Source organism: Mercenaria mercenaria, chromosome 9 (assembly GCF_021730395.1).
Source record: "Mercenaria mercenaria strain notata chromosome 9, MADL_Memer_1, whole genome shotgun sequence".
Lineage (NCBI taxonomy): Eukaryota > Metazoa > Mollusca > Bivalvia > Venerida > Veneridae > Mercenaria > Mercenaria mercenaria.
In genome coordinates this window covers 46,991,417-47,011,292 of record NC_069369.1, presented here as the reverse complement: position 1 = coordinate 47,011,292, position 19,876 = coordinate 46,991,417, and the positions used below count along the sequence as shown (strand labels likewise).

Below are 19,876 nucleotides of genomic sequence, written 5' to 3'. Positions count from 1 at the left end.
CAAATGCAGAGCAGAGGCATATCCAGATTATGGTGAAGGAGTTTCGTTGTGACTTTGAAGACGCATGCATAAAGGTAAGTTGTTATCTTATATATTTTTTATAAATAAAGAGTTCCTTCTAAAGTACTGAGAACAAGCAAACTGCAGACTTAAAACGTTATTATAATTTCAAGCACTGAGCAGTGATGGAATACTTTATAATTTTCAGGCCTTTGTTGAGGTTTTCCCTGGTTCTACTGTGGAGTGCTGCTTTTTTCACCTGTCTCAAGCCCACTGGCGAAAGATCGCTGATCTTGGTCTTCGTGGTAGCTATATAGAGGACGAGAATCTTGCCTTATCATTAAGGATGTTCACAGCATTGGCATTTGTACCCGTGGACAGAGTTTATGACGTATTTGCGCAGCTATGTGAGTACGTGCCACAGATAGTCCAGCAGTTCATTCCATACATGGAGGACACCTACATAGGATCATGGCGATTCCAGAGTAAAACAAAACCTGATGGTCACATGGTAAAAATACCTTACATCATATACATGTATACATTATATGTAATAAATATGTTCCATAATAAAAACATAGGAGTCCAAAGCATAGAAATATCACAATTTTTATATCCACGGTCTGTACTGCATAATTATTGCTTATTATCCATTACTCATTAATGACTCGATCTTTAACTTTAATTAATCTTTAACTAGTCTTTAAATTTGTCTGCAGGTGTTTAAGCGTCAGTGGAGAGATCCAATGTATCCACCGCACTTATGGAATGTGTACAAGCGCACTCTTGAAGGTGAACCCAGGACCAACAACCAGTTGGAGGGATGGCACCGTCGCTTCAAGACAATTGTAGATAAAAATCACCCAAACATCTACCTCTATCAAACAGTGATTTTCTCTTAAATAAAAAATCTTTTTGTGTGATATATTATTTCTTCAAACAACAAACCTTTTCTGATCGGGATAGAAATTTTTGATCGATGCATCTTGCTATAAACCAATCGAATATATAAAATGATGGACAAAAGGACAGCATTTGGCAAACATTCAATAGACGGTCTTTGGTATTTCTATTTTTCACAGTTTTTTCATTTTTTCACGAACAGAATAAATCTGTTATCAATAATAAAGAATTCTTTCTGTTCCGCTGGAGTTATAGAGTTTAGCCAGCATTGTTTATAAATGTTGATCTGAAAGCTTACACACTCTGGAACTTTTAAGCAGTATTCCATGCAAGCTTCCACTGTAGTTTCAGTTAAGCGGCCGATATCATGAAAGCTGATGGCGTATCCTGGAATGTTTACAAATTCCTGCCCATATTCTGTGCATGCTGAAAATAATGATGCAATTAAGTTTTAAAACATTTGTGGAAAGATTAATACTATCAAATATGACCTATCAAAATATTTACAAAACACCAGACACACATATTAAAACATCCTGAGCCGAACAACCAATACGAAGTCAATAGTTTTTTTTCCAAGTCTACAGTTTTATTATTTTTAGCTTATCTGATTTTTTGAAAAAAAAAAAGATGAGTTATTGTCATCACTTGATCGGCGTCGGCGTCGGCGTTGCCTGGTTAAGTTTTATGTTTAGGTCAGCTTTTCTCCTAAACTATCAAAGGTATTGCTTTGAAACTTGCAACAGTTGTTTACCATCATAAGCTGACCCTGTACATTAAGAAACAGAACTCTGTCCTGCTTTTTGCAGAATTATTGCCCCTTTTGGACTTAGAAAATCAGATTTCTCGGTTAAGTTTTATATTTAGGTCAGCTTTTCTCATAAACTATCAAAGCTATTGCTTTAAAACTTGCAACACTTGTTCACCATCATAAGCTGACCCTGTACAGCAAGAAACATAACTCTGTCCTGCTTTTTGCAATAATTATGGCCCCTTTTGGACTTAGAAAATATCAGATTTATTGGTTAAGTTTTATGTTAAGGTAACTATCAAAGCTATTGCTTTGAAACTTGCAACTGTTGTTCACCATCATAAGCTGACTCTGTACATCAAGAAACAGAACTCTGTCCTGCTTTTTGCAAGAATTATGGCCCTTTTTGGACTTAGAGAAAATCATGGGTAGGACAATTTTTCTATTATACAAAAAAAATCAGATGAGCGTCAGCACCCGCAAGGCGGTGCTCTTGTTTTTATATATATTTCAGCCAATTTTCAGTGCGCTAGGTTAAATAATTTTGATTTTATAACAATTTCAGAAAGATGATTATATCGAAAGGGATATAATATTGTAACATTCCACAGTGCGTATCACTGATTGATAAGAAGGCCAATAACGTACTTGTTACGATGCGAGACAACTAAGAGTTCTTCTTTTGAAAGTGTCGCCAAAATATGTGAAAAGATCCTCAAACATTACATCGCTTATCTGTTTAATCTTACTAGTTGAGTATTGATTTTTACAAGTTCTTTCCTTTTGTGAGCCAAAATGTCATCTGAAACATTCATTATACTTGCAATATTCCTTTTTTATTTTGAATTAATGTATCTATCAGTTTAGGTATACTACTATCAGTTTCTCAATTATGTTGTTCTTTATTTGATAGTTTCATCATTGTTATGTATTTATTCTGTATATATTATTTATATATACATCCCTGCACACTGAAGTACACTGATATAGGGTTACAATTAAGGACTGTCTTCATGGGAAATGTGCTTTCCTAATGGATAATCCTTGTTTTCTGGGATCGGAAGGTGTATCTATGCAGAAGGGAATAAAGCTTTTTCTTTTGGCTTTGATTTTCAGAAACTTATAGTTATAATTTTGTAACATTTAAACATATCGTACTATATTCCAAGTATCATTTGCAATATTGAACAACATAATGCTAATGACTACACTGTACTGAAACATTATATGAGCCGTGCCATGGGAAAACCAACATAGTGGCTTTGCGACCAGCATGGATCCAGACCAGCCTGCGCATCCGCGCAGTCTGGTCAGGATCCATGCTGTTCGCTTTTAAAGCCTACTGCAATTAGAGAAACCGTTAGCGAACAGCATGGATCCTGACCAGACTGCGCGGATGCGCAGGCTGGTCTGGATCCATGCTGGTCGCAAAGCCACTATGCTGGTTTTCCCATGGCACGGCTCATATATCAAAATACTTTTTAATAGAACCACAATAATAAATCTAATTTTAAATCTTATTAAATGTTCATGAATTATAGTTCTCACATTAATTATATTAAATTGTTAAGAAAAAACAAATACTTAATACTATTTAAAGCTTCTAGGATGATACTGAGTGCCATCGGAATGACACTTGAGAGTTGCGGAAAACATTTTGCCATAGAAATGATAATAACATCTTTAAGAAGATCATTTGGAAGCAAAGAATGCAGCCAAGAAATAATCAGCAGACATCAGATTTTGATGGTGTCTGGTAATGAAAGGTTATTAAAAGTGTGACACCTATTACGCCCCCGGATTATGCGGAATTCTATCATAGTAAAACTGAATGGACTCCATGATCCCAAATGACCAGAAAAAAGTAAGAACACTGAATCCGAGTACGGGGCGTATAATTCTTTATATGATATGTTGTTTATAATATATTCTAACACGGCCAGCGAATAACCTACATACAGGTAGAGCAAAATCTATCTCGAGTTATTCTGCAATAAACCACCCGCGTGCAATGACGTCATCCGATCCAGGTGTGTAGCACGGTCGAAAAGTATATACCATTTTTTCTAGAACTGTTGATACTAGTATGTCGTGTTAGAATCGAAATAACAAGTTCCCAAGTGTGATTTATCTTAGAATAACCCTAGTTTTTCGTTCTCATGCGAAACAATATACCACTCAGGCCTACGGCGACTGACACTGTATTCCATTTTGCGGGTTATCTACGACAAACCACACTTGGGAACTTATTATTTCTTAAATAAACATAAAAGTATTGCTTATTATAATATAATACATTAATTAGCTCAGATCTCCGCAAATGATGCGGAATTTTGTGGAGTATTGAGCCGAGGAAATCCGCAACAAATCTAGAATGTGGAAAAAAACTGCGGACATTCGGAGAAAAGCAGGTATCTGAAAAATTCCCTGATCAATGCGGAATGCGGAGTTTTAATTTGAGCCACCGAATGCGGAAAAAATGCGAAAATTGGGAGAAGATCAGATATCGGAAAAGTTACGCAATTAATGCGGAGTATTGAGCCACTGAATGCGGAAAAAATGCGGAAATTGGGAGAAAATCGGGTATCAGAAAAATTCTGCAATCAATGCGGAATGCTGAGTATTGAGCCGAGGAAATCTGCAGCAATTAATCTGAATGTGAAGAAGCTGCGGAAATAAAAGAATTTTCATTTTTAAATATGCTTTAATTAGAAAGAAAGTTTGATGACGGACATGGGGTGGTCACAATAGCTTGCCAAAAACATTTCGCTCTAATGTGAGCTTATATAATATTCAAAATCTTTAAAATTATGTTCTTTATTCAATTTTAGTTAAATATATTTTCACACAGAAGCTCATACAGTGAAGCATATTAATGCCTGAAATTTAATTAATTAAAACATTAAATGTATTGGGGCCTCCGTGGCCGAGTGGTTAATTAAGGTCGCTAACTTCAATTTCGATTTTGTCTTGTTGAGCAACCTGTGGAGTTTCCATTTTTCTATTTTAAGTTTTCTATTGATCTTTGTCGACATTTGGGAATATATCCAGCACTGTGTTTTATCTGAAAAACAAATAAGATTTACAAAATCAAAAGTGTTAAATATTCCTTAGAAAGCATTTTAACAAATAGAATAAGCCTGAAATTACAGTTAAATGTTAGATCATGTTCAAGGTAAATTTAAACTAAATTTGTAAATTTCAATCGTGTGTAAAATTTTGAGAAGACTGGGGAAAATACTCAAAATTTTGTAGGGGCTACAGCCTGTATCAGATTTCAGAGGCAAATTCAAGTAAACAAAATCAATGTGTGCTTAAAAAAGGAAATTAACAAATAAAAAAAACGACTTAATTTATCATGTTTTGATTTTTTTAAAACAAAATACGGTCGAAAAAGGGGGACGAAATGACCAATCTGAAATCGGCAAGGGGGACGAAATGACCAAATCGGGGACGAGTTGACTAGAGGACGAGTTGACTAGGGGACGAGTTGGCTGTAAATCGTTTGTTGTGGGCCTACTTTGCAAATGCGTGGCTCTGGGTTGTTTTTTTTCCAAGAAGTCTACCCTTACTTATATTCTTTTGCTTCCGGAATTAAGTCGCAGGATTTCTCAACGATTGAATTTTTTGGTCAGCGTTGTATGATACTACAGTACCATAATTTGGCACAATATTGTCACAGGAAACATCTCACAAACTTTTTAAAGATGGCGCAAAAACTGCAACAGCTTTGGAAACCAATAGAAATACTCGAATCAGTTGACCCTCGGTCTTACAATAACCAATCAAATATGCCGATACAAAATGGTCTCCTGCGATGGCCAACTTTTGAATAATGCGACAGGTAACCAGCAACTTCCTGTAAAGCTGATTGGCTGAGGTATCTTCGGTAAACAAACATGGCGGCGCATGTGATCTAATAGCAATCGGGAGACTGTACTTTCTCATTATTTAGGCGTTTTCAATTAAAACTGGCAGTAACATATATGGAGTTTCATTTTAATTGGTATAGTTTTTGTCAGAATAATTTGTATATTTGATATATTGATAACGTAACACATTAAGCACAGATAGTGCTTCACTCCCTTTCAATGCTATCATTGCTATAATTATTGTTGAATTGTTGTAAATAATAGAATTTGGGTCATTTGTGGCTGATTTGGGTTCATTATGTGGATGGCTGAGTCCCAGCTTCGCACATTATGTCATATACAAAAGTTAAAGGGAACCAGATATTTGATAGAGCAAGTACTCGTTGTAAAACGTTATGTTTAAATTTGGACCAATCAGAAACAAGTTCTAAAAATAGCACGTCTGCTGGGGTATAAATAGGTAAATGGATGACAGAGAGCTCATTCGGTATCCAGCGGTTGAAGAAGACACATCGAGGATTCAACTAATAATTTATCCCAGTACCTTGATAAGGAGACTATTGCAGTTACCCTGTCAGGGCGGATAAATTATTAAAAAGAAGACTTTGGAAGTTCATAGACTAAAGAAGAGTTGAGAATTTCAACCAGGTTTCGAGCTATAGGGCCAGCGCATAGAAGTTTTACCTTAAGAGTAGTTGAATGCTATATACGATAGCATATATAGGCTGAGCATCGGGAAGCTGAGACAGAGACCCAGATTTTGGTAATCTACTGAGATATTAAGAGAGTTCCAGCTTATAGGCGGTTCAGCATTACTGGCGAAGTACAGCCAAGGCATCGGGGATATACCTATATGGTAGTTGAATGCTACATATGTAGGCATACAGGCGCTGAACATCCAGGAGTCAGGGCAATCATATAGAGTTTGAGAGGACAGAGGCCGAACATCTATGCGATAGGACTCGTATGTTGTTGATTCAAAGACATTGTCTGACGGGAACTTCAACAAAAAGACCAGTCAAGTATAGAGTCTCCAGCCTATAGGAGTTTGAGCTAATCATTTTTAATTGAAGATTGTTAGTTTGAAACATTTAGTGATTTGCCTGATCCCTGAAATTGTCTAGCTCACAATAAGAAATCATTTACGAATCATTGGCACACGAATCATTTAGGCAAGGTAGCCAGAGGAAAATTCTATATATGAGATATTTGGTCTCATCAGCTCTACGTTTTAACAAAGGACATTCTACACCGTTTGTCAGCTAGTCTAAGACATAGTCACTTTAGCGATTGGACCCAAACCATTGTTCAAGATACTAAAGGCGTAGGCACTTCCCTGGGTCATATAACCAGTATCCTGACAATTTGGGGGCTCGTCCGGGATCTATATCCAAGGAGGTACAGAGACTAGTGGTTTTAATGTTCTGTTGGTGTACCAGAAGGCGCTGTGTCTTGAGGTAGCCTGAGCTGCAGCAACATACAGTTGAGTTTCAGAGATAGTTCGAGCTTACAGCTTAAAGATGAACTACGATAAATGGGTTGAGATGGGCGAACGTATGGGTCTCTCAGGGTCCGAGCTCATAGCAATTGTGGATAGGAAAGAGAAAGAGTATACTGAACGCGAGGAGAGGATGCTGAGACGAGATGAAGAAAGGCGGCGTCATGATGATGAACAACGTAGGTTTGAGGCTCAAGAAGCTGAGAAGAAACGATTGTTCGAGCTTGAACAGGCTGAAAAGAAAAGGTTATTTGAGTTGGAACGTTTGAAGGAAGAAAGAGATATGAAGGAGCAAGATTTAGCGTTAAAGGAACATGAGTTGGAGTTGCTTAAGATAAAGGCTGAAGTCGGAGCTTTGGTAGCAGATAAAGGTACTGAGCATTTGAGCATTAAAACATTGCGGCCACGGCTACCGAAGTTTGAGGAAAGTAAGGATGATATGGATGCATACCTCGAGCGATTTGAGCGGTTTGCAAAAGCCAGGGATGGAAAGAAGAGACATGGGGCGTGAGCCTCAGCTCATTACTTACAGGAAAAGGCCTGGACGTATATACAAGCATGCCTCCAGACCAAGCCAATGACTATCCTGCATTGAAGAAAGCCGTGCTGAAGCGTTATCAGTTAACAGAAGAAAGTTTTAGATTGAAGTTCAGGGAATGCAAGCCAGAGCGTGGTGAAACTGTTTTTCAGTTTATGGCAAGGCTGGATAGGTATTTCAGTCGATGGACAGAGATGGCAGAAGTTCACAATACATTTGAAATGCTGAAAGACCTTATGATCAGAGAACAGTTCATCCAAACTTGTTCCAAGGACCTTGCTTTATTCTTAAAGGAAAGAGTTGCAAAGTCGAGAGCTGAGATTACACAGTTGGCAGAACAATATATTGAAGCTCATGGTGGCTCTATCACATCTAACCGGATGAATAGAAATAATTTGTCATGCAGCAAGGAGCCACAGCCTTCGACAAAGGTTCAGCCAGTGTCTCAGCCTACACAAAGAGAAAAACCAGGTATTAAAAAGCCCATATGTTTATATGTAATAAGGACGGTCATATAGCACGAGAATGCAGAGACCTATCCAAGAGTAAAGTAAGCGGTGCAGCTTTAGCTAGAAGGGGATCCTATGAGGAAAGACAGAGAAATAGGCATGGAATGCAAGAGTCTACACCCACAGACTAGAGAAAGGAAGGCCAAGCGCAGAAAGACAGACAGTCGGATGACAGAAAGGTTGCAGCCTCAGTTATAGCAATATCATTAGATGACGAACGGTTAAAAGACTGCATAGAAGATGGACGACTTATGTTAGCACATGGAAAATCCATTTCGGTTATAGCAAGCACCTGTACCATTGATTCAACAAACGGTGAAAGGAACTTGATATTGAAGAAAGGATATATAGGTGATAAAGAAGTTCAGGTTTTGAGAGATACAGGGTGTGAATTGGCAGCTGTCAAGAAAAATCTTGTATCAAAGAATCAAATGTTAGATAAGAGGTACCTTATGGTTGCGATCGATGTACGTTCAAGGACAGTTCCTGCAGCAAAGATACAGGTTGATACACCATATTCTAAAGATGAAATTGAGGCAATGGTTGTGCCGAACATGATATGCGATTTGATAATCGGTAATATAAAGGGAGTTTCAGATAAGCCAGACATAAACTGGCAAACCCGAGAAGAAAGACAATCTTCATCCGGTGAAGATATTGCTGCAACTGGGATGACGGAAACCCAGCATGCAATAAATATGGGTATTACGGAACCCTCTGAGGTTTGCGAAGTCAATGTTGAGCAAATGAAAATTGCTCAGAAAAATGATGAGACATTAAAGAAACTTTGGACTTATGCTAAGGGTAAGGCGAAACTGAAAACAAAAAGAGGTTTCAGGTTTCATTATGAAGTGAGGGAAAACGTTTTATACAGAATCTTCGAGAAGAAGAAGGGCAGAGTTGTTAAACAAACAGTAGTCCCAACACAGTTTAGGAGAAGTGTTATGACATTAGCTCATAAGTCAAAGGTCAGGGGACACTTATCAGCTAATGAGACAGTTGATAAAATACGAACAAGTTTTCACTGGCCTGGTATAACAAATGAAGTAACAAGGTTTTGCCGGTCATGTGATGTATGCCAGAAAGTAAAGACTGACCTGGTATCAAAGAGCAGTTACGGTCAACACGGTTTGCAAGAACATAGGCATCATGATAGAACAGAAACGAACTGGAGACAATCTGATGACAGACCAGAGTCACACAATTTTGATGATCAAGGATTCAACCTGTATCATGAGAGGTCATCTATTAAGTACGTGAACAGAGGATCACGTTGGCAAGAAAGAATATATATGATAGAGATCATAACAGACGAGATGATAAGGGTTATAAAGACCATGGCCCAAATAAATCTGAGCATAAGAAATCATGGAGACAAAATGACATGAGAAATGATCTCGGTAAAGGGTTTATACGAAGGTCTGACAGGAGCTATCATGTAAACGGAGGTTTTGGTGATAACAATTATTATGTCAACAGAAAAGATGACAAGTACTCTTACGATCAAAGAAACAAATGAATATTATTCATGATGATAGTAAAATAAAAAGGTCAGGAGATGATCGTTGTATGATATTCTTGAAATAATATACTTTATATTGAGTCTTTTTAGAGATGTTTGATGTTTGATACTAATTTAATCAGTATATTACTAAATGTATGCTAATGATAGCAGTGATATATGATTTGTAAAAAGTCGAGAAATAGTAAAAAGAAAAGGAGATTTTGTATACAAATTATCCCTTAAGTTTTTGAAAAATTGAAAGCATTTTCTTGAGAAGGGGGCTATTGTCAGAATAATTTGTATGTTTGATATATTGATAACGTAACACATTAAGCACAGATAGTGCTTCACTCCCTTTTCAAGCTATCATTGCTATAATTATTGTTGAATTGTTGTTAATAATAGAATGTGGGTCATTTGTGGCTGATTTGGGTTCATTATGTGGATGGCTGAGTCCCAGCTTCGCACATTATGTCATATACAAAAGTTATAGGGAACCAGATATTTGATAGAGCAAGTACTCGTTGTAAAACGTTGTTTAAATTTGGACCAATCAGAAACCAGTTCTAAAAATAGCACTTCTGCTGGGGTATAAATAGGTAGATGGATGACAGAGAGCTCATTCCTTCTCCTGAGCTCCCGCCGCGCGCAGATCGCGGAGAAGGCATGCGGCTCCACCGGAAGTCATCATAATTATATTGAGGTCAGCTGTTGGAGTCGCAACGAAGGGCGGGAGCAGTGGTCCTAAGAAGGGTGGTTTACCTTCCTCAGTTCAGAGTTGTCTACGAACGCAGAACATGGTACTCCGAGAGGATTACGACAGATCAGCATGAAAAGACGCCCGTCGACACTCTACGATGAAGACGATGGCGCAGATATTCTCGCTCATATGGGCTTGTACCCGGCAGCGAGTATAAATAAACTTATTTATCATCATCAGAGAGCTCATTCGGTATCCAGCGGTTGAAGAAGACACATCGAGGATTCAACTAATAATTTATCCCAGTACCTTGATAAGGAGACTATTGCAGTTACCCTGTCAGGGCGGATAAATTATTAAAAAGAAGACTTTGGAAGTTCATAGACTAAAGAAGAGTTGCAGAATTTCAACCAGGTTTCGAGCTATAGGGCCAGCGCATAGAAGTTTTACCTTAAGGGTAGTTGAATGCTATATACGATAGCATATATAGGCTGAGCATCGGGAAGCTGAGACAGAGACCCAGAGTTTGGTAATCTACTGAGATATTAAGAGAGTTCCAGCTTAAAGACGGTTCAGCATTACTGGCGAAGTACAGCCAAGGCATCGGGGATATACCTATATGGTAATTGAGAGGACAGAGGCCGAGCATCTATGCGATAGGACTCGTATGTTGTTGATTCAAAGACATTGTCTGACGGGAACTTCAACAAAAAGACCAGTCAAGTATAGAGTCTCCAGCCTATAGGAGTATGAGCTAATCATTTTTAATTGGAGATTGTTAGTTTAAAACATTTAGTGATTTGCCTGATCCCTGAAACTGTATAGCTCATAATAAGAAATCATTTACGAATCACTGGTACACGAATCATTTAGGCAAGATAGCCAGAGGAAAATTCTATATATGAGATATTTGGTCTCACAAGCTCTACGGTTTAACAAAGGACATTCTACATCGTTTGTCAGCTAGTCTAAGACATAGTCACCTTAGCGATTGGACCCAAACCATTGTTCAAGATACTAAAGACGTAGGCACTTCCCTGGGTCATATAACCAGTATCCTGACAGTTTTACTGTTCTTGATTGTATTTATATGTAAAGTTGACGCAAGTCCGAAAAAATACACGTAAATGTTGTTTTACGATTCATTCGTCCCCGTTCAGCTCGTTCCCATTTTTACAGTTGGTCCGAATCTCCATGTAGAAATTTACACATACTGCCTTTTAACATTGTCAGTTGGTCCGAATCTCCATGTAGAAATTTACACATACTGCCTTTTAAACATTGTTTTTTATACAATGTGAACAAATTAGTTAAAAACAAATAAATTGGCAATTTTTATTGACTATCCTAACTTTTCCGAGGAATACATGATCATTATTTGTAATTTAATATTCATTTATTTTCTGTTTCATTTTCAGCATACTATGAATTTGAAGAATAATTAAAGCTAAGTCATACTCACCAAAGCATTGGCATCACACCTAATAGTTAAGTCTTTTGATCAAGTCTGCTTTTTGAAAAAAAAAGAAGAACTTTTGAGATTTATAATTAGATGTGCGCCAACATTTACTCCAAATGATTTCAATATATCTTGTAATATCTAATTGATTTACAAAAAAAAACATCTGAAGAAATGTCAAATTGTCTGCTTTAAGATTTTTTTCAAGCGAAAACAAATTCTAAGTCAAACTTTTTTCTAGGGGCATCCGTGGCCGAGTGGTTAAGGTCGCTGACTTCAAATCACTTGCCCCTCATCAATGTGGGTTCGAACCTCACTCGGGGCGTTGAATTCTTCATGTGGGAAAGCCATCCAGCTGACTTACGGAAGGTCGGTGGTTCTACGCACGTGCCGGCTCGTGATGAAATAATGCACGGAGGAGCACCTATGGTCTTCCTCCACCATTAAAGCTGAAAGTCACCGTATGACCTATCATGTGTCGGTGCGATGTTAAATCCAACAAACTTTTTTCTAGAAGTCAGAAAATTTCAATGTCAAACTTTCATCTCTGACGAAGAAACAGAAATTCTAAGTCCAACTTTACGGCTCTGTTTGTCTTACATGAATTGGTTGCACCTGATATTTTAAAGATTATGCATGGTTTTCTTGCGATTTACGCCCGTAAGTATAATAGAATTACCTGTCCTGCACCTTTACGCCTGGTTCTTGTCACATAACAACCCATTACGCCTGGTTTACGCTTCAAAACCAGGTGTAGTACGTCTCATTATTTCATAAGGGTCACTGGGTGGTTTAAAACATAATTAGTTGGAGAAAAAAATGGATCTTAGAGTAAAATCAATTGAAATATGCCTCTTCTTTGAGCCTTTCACACAGCACCCACTTGATAAAAACAGCACAATTGCAACAACATCTACACCACACATCAAAAAAAGTATACACATTAGAAAAAAAATAGCCTTACTAAGGTATATCTAAATTTTTAGAGATATCTGTGATATCTAAACAAAGAAAAATATTCAAGTGACAAATCTTGTGTGCAACTGCTAGCCAGATTTTACAATAAATTTACACAAATGGTCCTTGTGTGTCTCTCTACCAAGATTGTTCAAAACATTTCCATTAGTCAGCAAACCAGTTAAATTTATGTCACAAAAGAGGTCCGCCAACATTTACTGCAAAAAATATCTTGTAATATTTAATTTATTTAAAAGAAAAATCAGAAAAAGTCAATTTGACTACTAAGTTTTTTCAAAGTATAATGTCTCTATCTCATGAAATAGTCAAGAGTCAAAATTTCCGCAAATGAAAATGTCTAAGTAGAACTTCTCCGCATTATGAAATTGTCAAGAGTCAGAATTTCCCTAACTGAGAAATGTTTAAGTGACATTATTCTGCATGTTTTCCGTAAAACCAAAAATTATTTTCCGCAAATTTTTTTTTTGACAGTATGGTGGTTTTTGTTGTCCAACTTTGTGTCATTTCTCTGATAACATGTATTTTACTAAATAGTAATTTGATCTTTCTGATTTATTATTTGATCACATGTTTATACTAAAAATACATGTAATGAAATAAACACGTCTGACATCCCCAGACATTGTCAATCAACTGTGCGTTTTGTGTTGAATTCAGTATTAGATCAACCAACTGACATTTGGTATGACACAAATTAACAAAGAAGGAACTTGATAGGCAAATATAAAATATAGAGTAAAACTTGACTAGATTTCAAAGTAATGTTTTTCATTATTCCTTTGTATCCATACTTCGTTTTACTCTTGTTTTGGGGCTTGTAGGAGTGTACAAATTTCTAAGTGGAAAAAGTCCGTGTTGTAAAAATTACTAAGTGCCAAAATTCCGTCTACAAAAGTCGAAAAAGTCGGTGTCTGCCAAAATGACGTGTGGTTTGCAGCTTGAAAATAATGAGAGTTCGCACGGAAGACTAAATTTATCCGCCCGGAAAAATGAAAGTCTCCGTACGGACTCCAGAAAAAAATCCGTGTCCGTGTCAATTTCACACGGAATATTGCAGTTCCTGCTCAGTTCCTGCCCAATGGCGTGCCTTTTCCAGACGGATTATACCTGGACTTTTCGTACAGGTTGGTTTGATTGTCTCTGCTGATGCGACGAAATGAAATTCACGCTCCTTGCACTTGCTTAAACAGTGTTCTATTATAGTAAAATTGAATGGATTGTTTAAAATTGTTTCAAATCAAATCTGTATCTAAGATATTGTCAAAATGTCTGAAAAATATGAACTGCACACAATTTGAGGCAGTTGTGTTACATGAATAACTTTCTGCACGTCTTGATTAAGATGTGATTTAAGATATTTTAATATAACCTACTATACAGCATATCTGCTCTCTTGTTGGTTAGCTGTTATGAATAATGTGTTGCTTTATAACCTAGTATTTATAAAATGGAAAGCAAGTGACAAAAGAAGATCATAGGCTATCAAAAATCACATTATTTTTTATGAATGGCATTTTATTACACTTTGATCTTGAAGCAATTTTGTTACATTTTATATTATTATAACTGCTCTCAAGTCTCTTGCTACAGTTTGGGATTTTGACTTCGATACCTAAACTAATTGACATTCAGACAGTACTTATTATGATCATATGGTTTCTGTTAGTGTTTCTCTTAATATTCCAGTATATCCAGGAATATTCTACCACATAGTACAATTTGGTCTTTCTCTGTGCAATTTTAAATGTTAAAAACATAATTTGTACATACTATCATGCTTTTAAACATTTTCAAAATGACTACAATAGTCTTCTTCATTTCATATTTATCAAGTTAAATGTATTTCTTACATTTCACAGTTTTGACAACCTGGTAAAAATTTTACATCTAAAGGTCTTACTTTAAATACTTACTTTAATTGTTTGTTAGCTTTGCAACAGAAGTTCAGTCATGTAACGATGAGCATTTAATCAGTGTTCCTGAAGTCTGTACCAGTACTAATCAGTTCTCTACAAATAAGTGCTAAGTTCTCCATATTAAAAAATAAAAGGTAAGAGGGGGTAGACAAATCGCAATAGAGAGCAAAGGCCTAACCGGATATCTTATTCAAGACCCTATGATTTTTAGATCTGTATTCTCACTATTGAGCTAATTGGGTTGGTTTTGTATATTTCCTTATAACGCCGCTATTTCAGAAATTCAAAAAGTACTTTTCATAAAACTTGCTTTTTATTTACAGGAATGACTGCCCATAAAAGCTTTATGATCGTAGGAATGTCAAGATGGCATCGTGTGTTTAATTGAAATCTCATCTAAAATAATAGTAACATAGAATATGTAATATATATTTTAGGCATTTTCTGAGTTAACAGAAGGAAAATATATTAAAACTTACCACTAACAGTTTATACAAATCAGTATGTTTCAATTTCTTCTTAGATACTTTGTAAAATCAATGGTAGTGGTAACGTATTTTAAAGTGTGTTACGGAAAAAAAATCACACTGTCTGACAAGTAAAGAAGCATATTGTATTCTTATAGCACCAAATAACTTATAGGGGATGAAAATCCCCGAGACGGTAACGTCCGTATATAGTTATTCGTCTTTGTTGTCTGCATATACTGAGGCAATTTTTTCGATGTTTTCCGGTTCCGGTTTATGCACACAACGCAGACTGGTTGTCTGCAAGAACATCCGAGCACCCCGAATCAGTCACAGAAATTCGTAAACCGCGCCAACATGATTCGTTTACTTCTTTTTCGTAATGAAAACTGTACTGGTTCGGGTCGTAAATTCGGCCACTTTTTGCAGTTTTTCATAAATATTTCTTTCGTTTTACAATTGATTTGTACAAAATTTCTACCATATGTGCTTTAATATAAGCAACATTGATTATTATCATTAACGGCCGTTTACAGTATGGTAAACAATACAACAGCGCTTAAAATAACAGACAGGTTTAGCCTCCACATTTTACCTTCTAGAGGTTGTAAATATTCGGCCACTTTTTAAACATTTTCATGGGAACATTTTTTTTTATTACAAAAGAGCTGGTCCTGCCAAACAATTTGTTACCTATGAAAAAATTCTAGGGGGCGGCGGATAGTAGAAGTTTTTGGCCCCTGTACTATATCTTATGTGGCTGACAGTCAAACAGACATACGGACAAACGAACAGACATGCAGACAGAGAGGTAGAGAATACATTGTAACATAATTTTCTGCTGATCTTGCCTTTTCATTAAAATGGTGTTCATCTTCTATTTACTTAAACTTGCATTTAATGCTTACTCTCTTGATAGCGGATTAACTGACGTACTATCATTGTTATAATTATAACGCATGAATCCAATGGCCGTTTGTTGTAAGTCTACATGTCGCTATTAATTTTTGAAAATAAAGCATAAAGATCACACATTTTTATGACTTGAAATGAATTTTGAAAGAGAATGTAAATAGTTTTGGTGTAAATCTAACACGAAGTATTTATAGATATATAAACGTCTACTTTATACATGTTTGCATCATTGTTGTGCAACAGTGAGCACATAAGAGGATAGAGGTGTAAATTGTAGAATTTGAGGGTTTGTTCAAGTTGCTATTAAACAGTAGTAGGAAGTGAGTTTAAAACAATAGAGAGTTTGAGATTTCAACCTTCGCCTTCCCCTTCAACGTCTCTTGCGAAGTTAACGTATGAAGTTGAAGTTCGATTAAAATTCCTTGAGATTTCAAACATTAGAATGAACCTTACTTCTTTTAATCCGCCCATTCAATTTATCCGTAATTATGATCGTTTTTTTCGTGCATTTTGATACCAATTGTCTGAAAGGGCAGGGATTTTACAAAAGGTTTTAAAAATGAAAATTAAATAATAAAAAAAAAACATTTCAATTAATATAATCATCGCATGGATATTAGAGCGGTTACCTACAAAAAAAAAAAAAAAAAAAAAAAAAAAAAAAAAAAAAAAAAAAAAAAAAACGATAAAACAATGTGAACAATGTAAAAACTCGTTAGTGTTGCTGCAAACATTTAGGTTTTATATAAAATTATGTCAGTATAGTCAGTATACAATGCACGATTGTAAATCATACACGAGAGGAAATAATGATTATTACATACCAAAAATTATTTTCCATTGGGTTTCAATGGACCGCGATCGTGCAATACTTTTCCATATTATGACGTTGAACGCTTTCATATCGAACTAGTCCCAATCCGTGACTCTAGTTACCTCCCCTGACGGTCCGTCCATTGCGAATCTCGTTTCTTTAGATTTTTGTTGCTATTGTGTGTTTGTTTAATTTGTAATTTATGCAACATTTTGTTTACTTTTACACTTTGATTAATCTGACCTATTAGATACTGGCACGTAGTAATTTATCAGACTGAAATGAAATGAAAGTTATAATTACGTCATGAGTTGGACTAATATAGGACGTGGAATGTTTTCTTAACGTTGTAATGGAAAGAATCGCGTGACGTCCATGGCGTCCACGCGCACGTTGCGACAACAAGTTGACGTCATTTTCGCGGAAAATATTAATGCGCGTCAGTTTGATTTGTTTATTGCGTTTTCGGAGATTTTTTTTCCGTATTTTTTCCTGTCTTTCGTGACAGAACGATAATTTAGATATAAATTAATCATTTGATAGTGGATATGTAATAAAAAGGTTATCAACTTTGTATGTGGATACATGCACTCGTTCTTTCGCGGACAATATTGCGCTCCTAAAATCGCGCAGTATTACCGCTGCAGAACTCGTGCATATATCCACATACAAAATTAATAACCTATAATGATCATATCAAAGTGATAATGTTACTCTGTATGACTCTGTATAATGCCAAACTCTCAGACAGCACAATATGATTTTAATATACTATTTTATAAGTAAAGCATCTGCGGATCCAGGACTTTTGGTTAGAGGGACACCAACATTAAAGAGGGGGTCACCCATTTCAGGGTGGGGGGGGGGGAGGGGGGTAGGGGTAGGGTAGGGTCACACCGAGTTTCAAGACCGACTTTCTTTGTAAAATGTAAGAATCAAAGGGGGAATTAACCCACAATGTCCCTCTGTCAGGCTCTGGTTCCGTGCATTTAAAGAATGGAGTTATCCCATACGGCTAACAGGAAACGTCTTTCATCATGATATCATAGATCTGAAATTGTCTGATACTTCAAAAGAATTTTCCGTCTTACTAGTACCATTTTATGTTTATAATTAAAACGCAATTGTCGTATTAAGTGTCCGACAGAAACAGATTGGTTTTATTTGGATGTGAAAATAAAATGTTCCACCAAATGATAATCGCGCGTAATTATTTATTTTTCAAGTAAAATGACTGTCATGCCATGTGCCTCCATCCAGATTTCAGTCTTTGATGCCGAGTATGTGGACAGAGAAGATGTAAAAAGAATGAAGTTTCGACTTTCGTGATATCACATCTTCGAACGTTCAAAACTTCACTTCATGCGACAAAAAGGCCCATCTGGTATAATCGATACCGCCTGGGGACACAAATATGCCGTAGAAGTTAAAGTTTGAACAAAATCTCAAAGTTTCTCAAAATCAGTTGATAACTTCATACTTCCAGGTTCAATTCAATGTATTTAGTTAAAATCATTAGCCATACAAAACTTCATTATTCTTATACCTATTGATAGTGTTTCGCATCAAATTTAGTCTAATTATATATATGGATAATCAAATAACTTAATAAGCAGAAATCCTGAAACTAAGCTTTTTATTTCGCATAGTAATAAAGAGAAGTCTTAGGCTTACGTGATATTACATGGAAAACTTTAGTAGCAACGTGTGATATAAATAAAATACACGCATGTCGGTGACGTTTTACCCAAAATATATACGAGAGGCGTTGAAGGGGAAGGCGAAGTTTGAAATCTCAAACTCTCTATTATCTTAGTCCTTACACCCGTACATCGATCTGTATAAAAAAAAATATTTTTGTGTTGATCAAAATTAGTTCGAGACTTTGTTATCGAAATAACGTGCAGAGCTCTACACAGAAGCTAGGTTACTTCAAAGAAGTGTGTGGGACACAAAAATTGCTAATTAGGAAGAAGCGTGTGGAACACAAAAATTACTAATTTTATCACAAAGTTACTGGCTAGAGGCTGTGATTCTGTTTGACCTTTAAGACGATTTAAGATACCTACATGGCAGAGCTCGAACCTGGGTAAGCCACGATACTGTGTGTAGTAAACGAATTCTGATTTTGTCAATGTAAACTAACAAAATTCATGCGTTAACATTGTAATTCCCGTATTAGACTTTCTTTAATACGATATTCCAAACACTGATTAATAATTAATATATGTTATGTTATATATGTTTTTCTATGTTTAAGAAATAATGAATAGACAATCGTGTTCAACTTTGTTAAAACACAGAAAAAAAGGATACACATCCGTGGAATAATTTCACGAGATCGAAGCCTCATTGAATTATATGGCAACGTATAACCGATGTTTTATTGTCCTAAAATAATTAAATAGGATTTTGCTATACATTTTTTCGATTTCGATCCAAAACAGAAGATATAATACAGTAGCACTCTTTCTTGGTCGCAACAAAAACATTGACGTCATCGCCCATTAACGTGGCGTTAATTAAGCTTGAGGCGTGTTTAACAGAAGCAAGTATATTAGAATAACATTTAAACAGTTGGACTGAATATAGTCCGTCAGCACCTTCCAAGTAAAGGGTAAAGCTGACTTGGCGGATCAATAGTCGCAAATTAAGGGGTATTGGTTGGATAAGATAATACATACTCGGCATTTTCACGAGCGGACGGGGTGACGAAGGGAATGGCAAACCGAATATAAGATTACGTCCGTATATTCCATATAGTCCCAATTTTCATAACAAAAATTCAATGTATCTTTAACTCTGTAAGTTATCGCAAAAGTTATAATTTGTCACATTTATCTTGTATTTTTTATCCTAGAATGTAGCATTTTTATCATATCAGCAAAATAAAAGGATGAGTATAGTCTTCGTATGTCCTATGTATACACCAAGTGATCGATCTTCTTAAGTTCTTGTAGGATCCACTTTTTTGACTGTCCAACAGACTGACGGACAGCCGGACGTGCGGGGGTTGACTTAGTGGCTAAACATGTCAGCCGGTTAAACACCA

General features: G+C 36.2%; 1 protein-coding gene across 1 annotated transcript; it reads left to right on the top strand.

The window, feature by feature from the left end:
• The first annotated feature begins 227 nt into the window (after positions 1 to 227).
• LOC128559510 (uncharacterized) lies at positions 228 to 1,282 on the top strand. The gene is made up of 2 exons (XM_053551336.1): positions 228 to 511; positions 720 to 1,282. The coding sequence occupies exons 1-2, from the start codon at positions 347 to 349 to the stop codon at positions 900 to 902; spliced, it is 348 nt and encodes a 115-aa protein (XP_053407311.1). The 5' UTR covers positions 228 to 346; the 3' UTR covers positions 903 to 1,282.
• The last annotated feature ends 18,594 nt before the right edge of the window (positions 1,283 to 19,876 follow it).

Bases quoted from the DNA above. Each gene is read 5' to 3' on its own strand.
- LOC128559510 (XM_053551336.1), top strand. From the start codon at position 347: ATGTTCACAGCATTGGCATTTGTACCCGTGGACAGAGTTTATGACGTA. The intron at 512-719 runs GTAAAAATACCT...ATTTGTCTGCAG, and splicing joins CAAAACCTGATGGTCACATG to GTGTTTAAGCGTCAGTGGAG.